At 34.9% G+C, this 11258-nt stretch overlaps 1 protein-coding gene across 1 annotated transcript; it reads right to left on the bottom strand.

The window, feature by feature from the left end:
- Positions 1-10300: 10300 nt before the first annotated feature.
- On the bottom strand, positions 10301-10813 carry LOC139779008 (uncharacterized). The gene has a single exon (XM_071717203.1). The coding sequence runs from the start codon at positions 10811-10813 to the stop codon at positions 10301-10303; it is 513 nt and encodes a 170-aa protein (XP_071573304.1).
- Positions 10814-11258: the final 445 nt, after the last annotated feature.

Here is an 11258-nt window from a genome sequence, read left to right as displayed (position 1 = left end):
AAATTTTAAAAAATTATTGAAATTTCCTAGATATATTTTAGTAAAATTAATCAAACATATTTTATATTTTAATGTAATAGATATTAATATTTTTTTATAGTGGATCTTAATCAGAATAGCTCGCATAAAATTCTTGGTGATACATGTCCCACAACTACCATGATTTCAGGGTAAATTTTAAGAGAAAATTCTCTCCGTGTAGATCAGGTCAAAATCCATGTATAATTATATCTACAAAGTTATATATAATTAGATAAAATTGTATATAAACATTTTTTTCCGGGCCACTCGAGCGCCGTTCTCGAATTTTTGCGACATTCCCGTATTCATCTGAATGAAAACTGATTTGAGTAGAAATTTGATAATTTACCGATTTTAATAATAGTAATCCTGTATAACAAACAACAACATATTATACAACTTAATGAAATGTAAGAACTAATAGGTATAGATTATTAAAGTTGTTCGCAACACGTCTGAAAACTTCAAAAAGCGTCCGAAAACTTCAGACTCGATTCGAAAGCACCAGATCAATTCAGATTCTAACATGTCTCTTCATTTTTCATTCGTTAATCATAAAGTCGATCGTCTCTTTGCTTCGTATTCTGTATTGATCAAGTACAAATATTATGTGTAAGACAATAATTAATAATAAATAAGATAAAGCAAAAGAAACGCAGAGACATGTTAATACGTTCGTATTCATATTGAAATATATATATGTTCATAATTCATATTTATATAGTAGTAAATTTATAGTATTGAATATTCAATACTATAAATTTACTACTATAAATTAAATGTTTTATTTTTTTAAATATAAAATAATTTAATTAGCTTGAACGAAAAGTCATATATATAAAATATATGCTTGGCGGTGAATATGTTAATGAAAAATCTCACGTCAACGTGAGGAATCAAACGCAAATCACTGAAATCCTGTCGTATATACACCGTGTTGCGTTTTTTACTACTTAAAATAACTTATGGGGATCAATTCTTATATTCTTATTCTAATTCTTATATATTCTTATTCCATATATAGGAAAATTTTTTTAAATATATGTTTAAATGATGCCGATAGCTTTTATGTTCATTCTTAGTGAAAAACAATATGATTCATTTAAATACTTTATTAGAAAATAAAAGTAATTGGAAAAATTTTTCTACGATTGATTAGACTGAAATCGCTTTAAGAAGTTCACGTGAAAAATAGCGTTAAATAATATAACAATTACAGGAAGATATCCGATATTCGTCTTAGAGAAAATAATATAACGCAGATTACTAAAAAACGAATTCGCCAAAATAGATCGAAAACAAGTTGAGATTTCGAATTTCTTTGTTACGTTTTACGAGTGAATTCAAGAGAAAATAGTATATCTATCTGTGTACTATCTGCGGATAAGTATATTAAATGTGCAACTTCAAATCTCAAAAAGCATTGCGAGTGAAAGACGTCATTTAAAGCACTCTCGATCGTATCATTTCAACATTGAACAGGCTGTTCTTCCGAAAACCTCCGTGCTCCGATTTAGGTGAAACTTTGTGAATAGATTCCTTTTAGATAAGAAAGACATATACCAAAAGGATTTTTTGCGACTCCAAAGTTTAGCAACTTTTTTAACATTTTTAACACATGGGTTTACAACTTTCCACGTGTGGAAAGCCCACGCATGTATTTTGAAGGCACACTATGTGTCTAGTTTAATAATAGTGGAGCTCCCCGCAGGGGAGCGGAACTTACTGCTTTCACGCATACACTTTTCACGCGAGACGAGTTGTCACATGGGTTTACAACTTTCCACGCGTGGAAAGCCCACGCATGTACTTTGAAGGCACTCTATGTGTCTAGTTTAGCAATAGTGGACCCCCCCGCAGGGGGGCGGAACCTACTGCCTCCACGCATACACTTTTCACGCGAGACGAGTTGTCACATGGGTTTACAACGTTTCTGATTTTTTGAAGTTTCGCCAATGATGTTTATGTTATGACTTTGACGGGTATGACTTTATAGTTGTTTACATTACGTGAGAGCTGTTTTGGTTTGTAATATACTGAGTTAGTTCGCTCGTAATATACTGAGTTAATTCAAAAAAATATTTAAAAAGTTGCTAAACTTTGGAGTCGCAAAAAATCCTTTTGGTATATGTCTTTTTTATCTAAAAGGAACCTATTTACAAAGTTTGACCTAAATCTAAGCACGGACGTTTTCGGAAGTTTCGCCAAAAATACAATGCGGTTCAATAAAGGCACATTTTTCATTTTCTCATCTGTTTTCTTTTTTATTCCAAAGTTAATCAAAGTCGCCTGCTGCGCTAGTGTTGTGCAATGTGCTTATCTTATTTATTTAGAATTTCAAAGAATCTCTTATTATTTGCGTAATTCAACCGTACTCCGCATGTCAGTTTTTTTCTTCTTTGTGTCAAGTAAGGACCTATAATGATTCAAAGTAACACGAAAAGTGATCGCTTATCAATATGATTTCCCAATTATTTTGTAGAGTAATTTTTCACTTACGGATGAATCGTACGGTTGAATTACATGAACAAAAAAGATCAAGTCAAACCGGATATTTTCTATCTGATCATCTCATAATACTACCACTTTGTTTTTTTCGAGGTTCATGAACAAGAAAGATCAAGTCAAACCGGGTATTTTCTATCTGATCACCTCATAATTTTGATATATTATATATTTGTGTTACAATTTATTTACTACTATAACATACATGTTTTTTATTTGCAAAAATAATGTTAATAAAAAATATTAATTTGTTTAAAAAATTTTATAAATAAATAATTTTTTTAAATTGTTACAACAATGCACAAAAATGGTTATAGCACTGATAAAAATTAAAACAATATAGTAATTAAACGCGGATACGTTGCATAATTCATTCCTTTGACTAATCACAGTTTTTTGTAAATATATCGAAAATTATAAATTTTAAGAAAAAAATTATAAAGTACGTTTTGTAGATCTCGATCAGATCTACAACTTTGATCTCTTGAGTTTTTTCGATATTCCTCATAGTTTTTGAGAAAAACTTATTTGTTTACATTTTCACGTGTACTTTGTTTAAAAAAACATAGAACGGCAAAGGCGATTTTGGTGGATTTTGGATATGTTATTTAATATATTTTTCTGAAAATTTTAAGCCTAAAAACGTGCGTAGTGCAATTTTTTCCGGGTTGACCCCTTTTCTTCCGTATCTCGCCTGTACTAATAATGGTGCTATCTGTAAATAAATTGATATCGCTGTCTTATGTACCTATCCCTTAAGGTCAAACAACTTTTGAGTAAAACATTTTTTTTAAAACGTAGGAAAAAAAAATATTTAAGTGGAAATTAAAATGGCCCACCCTGTATAATACTTGATTAACTTTCTTGTATGAAAATCGAATTTTATCTGATATTATCCATGTCAGATAAAATTCGATTTATCTGACATGGATAATGTCAACTAATTTTATTCTCTATATAGTCCATAAATTGTTACAGCTTATCTCGTACAATGAAATAATCAAGTTCAAAAATGGAAATAAAAAGTACCTACTTTCATTAACAAATCATGCAAGGCTTATCATTTTATTGCAAAAGACAAAGAAATAACAGCTTAAATTAAACATATAAATTAAACATAAATAATAAAATAAATACTCTTCAAGAGATTATCTTGAAAGTTTGAAATTAATGCAACAAAAATATTCTTACTACTTAAATAAAAGAATCTATTAATGCTCGTTCAATTATTATTAATACTTCATATTATTAAAATATATATATATTAATTATTTTTGAAGCTACAATTTAGGATGAGATTGATTGGCAATTAAATTGGCAAAAATCGATATTGTAACGTTATACTTCTATGGTCGCAATGGGTTTACCCAATGAGAAAACAAACATGATTCGTGTTTGTCCCTGATTGTCTAAGGATATATGAACTGATTATATTCTCTATATGGTTTATAAATATCTATTAAAAAATATATAAGAGGAGGAGAAGCAATATATTCTACTAATAATAGCATTTGCTATAATCTCAAATGAAATTGCGAAAGCGTTCGACAGACGATTATTGTAACCAAATAGATATGCAATCAATTTAATAATGGCTGCGTCTAACGAACACGATACAATTCGTAAAATACGACATTTTTGTGATATACATATATATAAATGGAAAAATTGGCAAATCGAAATTAAATCTAAAATAAAATCGGTATTTCGTTCAAATAAAGACAAAGGCAGTTCGCTTTGATCACTGCACGTAATAATATATTATTATTGTTATTACCACAGCGATACCGACTATTATTACCGCTTTATATAAATGCCGTAACAGCAGTGTGTTAATAATGTCTCATAATGGACACATATTGATCGGGCGCGTATTATGTAATATCACGGCAATGAATTGTTCACGAGAATGTTGCATTATATCGCCATCATCATGCCATATGTATGATATTATGTAAATAGAAAAACAAATATGAATAGTAAATAATAGCGTGTGCATATATTGTATATACTTATGTTAACAGTAAATTAATTACGCACGACAGAGCGTTACATATAATGGGCAAAGAAGATTTGTAATTAGGTATACATATAACACGTACATACAATATAAGTTTTTTAAATTTCTCTGCTGATAACTGTTACATAAACCAGATAGCGTTTAAACTTTAAATGTGGTTAGATTTAAGGACGTTCTCCGGCTCCAGTCGTGCTCAACTTGTATTCATGCTTAAAAAGAAAATTTATTTTACTGAAGTTAATTGTTTATATACAAAATATTACATAAAGGCTGCATTCCGATATTCACTGTCAGCAACTTTCAGTACTGAAAATCTATAGTTATACGTGACGTAAAATATAGATTTGCAGTACTGACAGTGAATATCGGAATGCAGCCATAATAACATCTAAAAAATAAGAAGTTAACTTCACGCTTGAGAACTCATGCAGCGTTGCCAAATAACTGACGCCTCTCCTCTTCTGTCACTCTGAACCGAGCGAAAAATTCATCAAATCGCGTACTTTACACAAGTATTTGTCGAAAACGAGTACCGCAAGGGTATTGACACTTAATTGCATATTATTGTTATTTTTATGGAGCATTATATACTAATTTTTCAAAAACATTTAAAGAAAACTTTTTTCACAATTCATTATAATGTCTCTTTTACAATAGCTCGGAATAGGAATTACATGTTAAAAGTTGAAACTTTGAAACTCAGTATCTCGATTTTTAATACCGCAAGAGGTATTGAAATTTATACCATCGCATAAAGCACACCTAAATTAACGTATATTTACAGTTTCAAGAAAATCTAGAGAAAACCGATTTTCCGCAGAACGACCTTAAAAGCGAGAGATATACACCCTGAAAGATATGCCTGTTTCATCTGTAACTGCGCTACATTCAAACAGCTGTATGTCCGAAACTATTGAGAATAATATACATGTTTATATAAACTTTTTTTTACAATAATCCATATACCACCGTCTCCTAAAATATATTTCCTTCTCCTCCGGACTCACCTTGCATATCATTTTTTTTAATTTTAAATAACGTTATCAAATATGTTTGAAATTTAAATGTTTACTCGTGACAGAAGAACTTGGTCGGATACTGCGAAGAACTATCCCGGGAAAAAAAGATTATATATAATTATATACAATTATATATAAATATATATGATTATATGTGATTATATATAAAATTTGGTGCTTTATATAAAATTATATATGGGTCCATATATCATTATATATGGGTATATGTAATTCCAAATATAACTAGATATGAACAATAGATCATATATGCATTCATGTATGGATACATATAAGATTCATATGGAAGTATATATATAATCCTATATGATTATATATGATTATATATAATTATACAGGCGATTAAAATATATTTAAATATATATAAATGTTTTATATACATTTTGACATATTATATATAAGTTCATATAATTTATATATAAATTATATATAAGAAGCATTTATCCATGTAAATTATATATGATTATATATAATCATATATAAACTTCGGATTATCCAATAGATGGCATTCGATAGAATTCGTTTCTCGTATTTAAAATTTGACAGACAGTGGTATAAAAATGTCTCACGTCAAGCAGTGCCAAAGTTATAATATATGGAATAAATCATTTCACTTTTGATTCTATAGCTTTTGAAAAAATATAAATCTTAATTTATCAATGCTTTATTATCGAAGTTAACAGTTCTTTTTCAATATATATTGACTATATATGGTCATATATGATTACATCTATTTACATATATATAATCTCATTATATATGTTCATATATGATTATATAAGATTATATATAATTATATATGATCATATAGAGACAAAATTCATATATAATTGCATTAGGGGAGACCGGGGCTAAGCCGACAACGGGGCAAACTTGACACTAGGCTTTTTGCCAATTTAAATCTATCGTAGAAACTTGCCTTTCCTACTGTAAATGCGTCTTTATGTGCCAGTATTATCAACGGAATTTGGTAACATTCTGAGTTATAGTGTAATTTTTAACGCGACATAAGCGTTTTTGATAGTGAAAAGTAATTTTTCTGATCTCTCGAAAATGTCTACTCTTTCATCGAGCTTTACTCTTGCGAATCTACCGGTAAGTGATTTTGATGGGAAATTTGATGCTCTATATGAATCCGATAATCGTTTTTGCATATTTTCAAAATTTTCATGTTTTTGAAGTGACAAAAGTGAAAAACGACGTCCGGGGCAAAGTCAACACCACGCCGTTTCGTCGGCTCCCAGTAACAAACGATGCTTGTCATGCAGCCGTATGGCTCATGACAAATGTATGCGCACGTCCGATCGCGAGTTTACCTGCATTAATTGTTTTTCAGACATGAGTTTAGATGAAGATAATTAAAAGTTCAACAATTTTTGTTCTCATTATTTTAAATTATTGTTCTAGCTACTTTATTCCGAATTTTTGTACTTTTTAAATACACAATAAACAATGTATTTTCATTTTCAGACAGTAAAAAATAAGTTCCAGATCAAATTGTGTCGATCAGACAAAGTGTTGAGTTTGCCCCGGCGGGGTGTCGAGTTTGCCCCGGCATTTTTCAATTCGAAAATTTGTCTTTGCGTCACTTTTCCTTTCCTGGCGGCAAAACAAAGCGACGTACAGCAAAACTTCCTGAATCAATTTTGTACCTGAAGAAACACTCTTTAAATATGTACCATTGAATTTCCCTAAAAATTTTAATTAAATATTAAAAATTGCCTTTGAAAAAATAGTGTCGGCTTAGCCCCGGTCTCCCCTATATATAATCATATATATTTATATATAATTATATATAATCTTTTTTTCCCGGGATGTACGATTGCAAGTGAGCATTGATGACACCAAAACAATACTCGCGCAAACAGAAGGCTTATTAATGATGCTGTCGCAACATACACTGATTGCTGATCAATACTTAATCGTAGCCTGTTCGCCGTGACGATTTGATGAATAAATCGTATCTTTGATGACGGTAACTGCGATTGTGACATCAATTATATAATTATTTACTTGTCAATAAAGTTCGGGTAAATATGCATAATAGGGGACCCAGCTCCAATGACCTTGACCTTGACATATGTTGTCAAGGTCACCCTCCTGAGTGACCTACAGAAAGTTTTAGCCGTCGCTCGTTTTTTATTAAAAAGTTATTAACAAAAAAAGTTTCAAAAATATAGTAGTTATTTTGAGTATTGAAAGGTATAAATTACTAATAAATATGTCGAAATAGTTCACACATACACTTTCCTACATCCTCACTAACCTACATAGGTTAGATGACGCGCTTTAAACACTTAAATACTTTTAAAGCGCAACATCTAACCTATGTATTTTTTAAGATATCCTACCTACATAGGTTAGATGACGCGCTTTAAACACTTAAATACTTTTAAAGCGCGTCATCTAACCTATGTATTTTTTAAAATATCCTACTTACATAGGTTAGATGAGCCATCGCTACATCATCAACATACCTGCAGTAAAACGGTAAAATGAAAGTTAATATCTGCAACGCCCTATTCTCAAGGTCCTACATCACCATGATGGCTGCACCTAAAGATTCGATTGACACAATACTCAATGTATTTAACTCATACCATACTAGATTACAATTCACGATTGAAATAAGAGGTGAAAAGCTAAATTTTTTTTATGTAACTATCATTAACAACAATAATATTTTAGAATTTGACTGGTTTCACAAACCGACTTTCTCGGGCCGTTATCTCAATTTTATGTCGCAACATCCTATTTCTAAAAAAAAAGGCACGGTAATGGGCATGGTAGATAGGGCGTTTTTACTATCACATCCAAAATTTCATTCAAAGAATATAAAATTTATAATAGACACTCTCTTAAAGAATGACTACCCTTTAGAATTAAGTCTTTCCTCAATAAATGTACACGCAAACAAAATAAACCTTCACCGAGTAACGACAACGAGGAACAACGCATCTGGTTCACTATTCCTTATGTTTCAAACATTGCGGAGAAGTTTAAAAATGTTACTAAAGATCTAAATGTTAATCTTTCGTTTTTCAGCTTAAATAAAATGCGAAAATTTATTAGAGCACAGAAAGACACTCTCCCAATCCAATCCAACAGGAATGTGGTTTATAAGATCTCATGCAAAAATTGCGATGCTTCCTACGTCGGGCAAACGATGAGACAATTAAAAACCAGAGTCTCCGAACATAGAAATCATATCCATAGAAACACTACAACTCAATCCGTTATCACTGAACACAGAATTAATTTTGACCATAAATTTGATTGGGAGAATGTCGAAATATTAGATAGAGAACAATTTTTAGCTAAACGATTAGTGTCAGAAATGGCATATATCAAGTTACAAAAGAACAGCCTCAATTCTCAAACAGATACAGAATTTCTTCACCACGCCTATGTATCAATATTAAATAAATTGTAAACCATGCCGATTGCCTGTGTATATACCTCGTTATAATACGGACTGCTTATTTTGGTTTTAAAATTTTCTTATATTGTCGACCCTTATATTTCAGCTTTTATTTATTAAGATTTGTTACCATGACCCGTGACATGACTTTTTTTTGTTTCGGAGGAAGTGAGAAAATGCCTCGTGCATTCTGCCGAGGGCCGGCCCTCGGGATATGTGGGGCTTGCACTCACTAAAAACTCACTCCCAAACAATCAGCACGCTGGACATATAGTTACATTACGCGGGAGACTCGAGGTAATACTTCACGAGATGCAACAGTCCTCACGCAGAGGCGACAGAAAAACGTAAACCGAAGACAAAGATCACGCGGAGGATCAAACAGGGACGCCACAGAACCCGGAGGGATGACGTACTAGTCGAATGTCCAAACACCAGTGTCGACATTCGACCGCCTCGAAGAGCCCTCATGATAGTAGCCGCGGGCAGTCATATCATTGAGGGCTCTCTTCATCGGCTGCGAGGCCATCCCCTAAGGAGCCGCAAGCATCCCAAGGAAAAAACGTGCACAGCCACGGGACATGCACGTACCAAACAAACAGGAATCCCTCTATCCGGAGAGGGGTTCCACACATAATTACCCACGAGTTCAGAACTCGTTAACATTTAGGGTAAACCCATCACCACGAAAAAACGGACCCCGTTTGAGAGATCCGCATCACAGGCCGAAGATATACGGCTAAGAGTAAAGATCCCGCCCCACCCCCACCCACCCAACCCCAGAAAGGGAAGGGGAGGAGGGGGGGAAGCGAGAACAGAGTATGACCCCAAGGAACTCCGCCGCAGACCGCAGAGACCCCAGAGGGACGACCACCCGCACCCCGTGGCCACAACGGGGCCTCCTGCATCCTCTACATAGCAGCGGAGCCGGAGCCCCGCAACAGCGGTGAGCAGCAAAACCACGGGCGACCGACCCCCAGAGGACCCCCCGGCCCAACGCGACAGAGCCCCCAGAGAGCGCAAAGTACGCAGTAACGCAATTGCAAACATAGTTGTAGGGCCATCCGACAACCCAAGGGAACGCCCACACGCCGACCGCCCCCAACCCAGCCACCCCCCCAGGGATCCGGGAGCGTCGCGCGAACGACGCGTCGGACCCCAGGAGGAGGAAGAGCCCGGAGCCAGCCGGCGCCCGACCGCCCCAGGAGCGACAGAAAGACCCCACCCGCACGCTATAAAACAAAACGCAATACAAAATTAATCAAGCCGTCAACACGAGCTGTCGCATCACCGCCGCTATCCAGGGTCCAGAAGAGCCGCTTGCTGTCTCCTACGTTCGTCCTCCTCCTTCCTTTGCAGGACCCTCTCGGCAAAAACCGAGAAAGCATTCCAAGACCCTCTTACTGAGCACATAGACTCAACTATCCTTGCCAAAGAGAGATCCTGTCCGACGACAGCCGTCAGCTCTCCACGCTCAAGATTCCAGGAGCTACAGACTGCTAACGTATGCTCGGGTGTATCATCTTCAACCGCACAGTAGCGGCATATGGGGGAGTTCTCTTTGCCGATCCTATGTAAGTACACCCCAAAGCACCCGTGGCCGGTCAAAAATTGAGTTAACCTGAATGTTAGGAAGCCCGCTCTTCGATCCAACCATTCCTCGAAGTTTGGCATTATCGCTTCTCTCGTCCTTCTTCCGGCGAGCTGCGGCTGTTGGATGTAATCATACCACTGCTGCCTCAAAATCCCCCACTCGTCCAGTCGAACCGCTGCAGAAGAGATTTCATTATAGGTCCCCTCCTCTTTCATACTTCGTAGGCGAAGGTAGGTACGCCTTAGATACTCCGCGTATAAATGTATAGGCGGAACGCGAGCGAGTAAAGTAGAGGCCTCATAGGAAACCGTGCGGTACGCCATGATGGTACGAAGCGCTATTAATCAAAGCGCACGTCTCAAAATTCTCTGCTTATTCTCGGAGCCAAGGAACTCTTCGCTCCATATAGGAGCCGCATATAACGCAATAGAAGTACAAATTGTATAGTACAGCCTGCGTTTACTTTCTACAGGGCCCCTAAGATTCGGGAGTATCCCGCATAGTGCACGGCTAACCCTAGCGATCTTAGACGCCACATATTGGACGTGAGTGTTAAACGCCCATCTCTTGTCGATATATAGGCCAAGATACTTCATACTATAAGATATTCTAATTCTGTGTTCGTCGTACACGAAATAAGAGTCGCGGGGGCAATGACCA

The sequence above is a fragment of the Temnothorax nylanderi genome, unplaced genomic scaffold (assembly GCF_030848795.1).
Source record: "Temnothorax nylanderi isolate EJ_2023f unplaced genomic scaffold, tnyl_v1.0 TNYL_tig0205_pilon, whole genome shotgun sequence".
In the NCBI taxonomy this organism is placed as follows: Eukaryota; Metazoa; Arthropoda; class Insecta; order Hymenoptera; family Formicidae; genus Temnothorax; species Temnothorax nylanderi.
The sequence above is the reverse complement of the archived record's forward strand: the minus strand, read 5'-3'. Positions and strand labels throughout refer to the sequence as shown.

Coding starts and splice junctions, on each gene's coding strand:
- LOC139779008 (XM_071717203.1), bottom strand. CDS start 10,813: ATGAAAGAGGAGGGGACCTATAATGAAATCTCTTCTGCAGCGGTTCGA.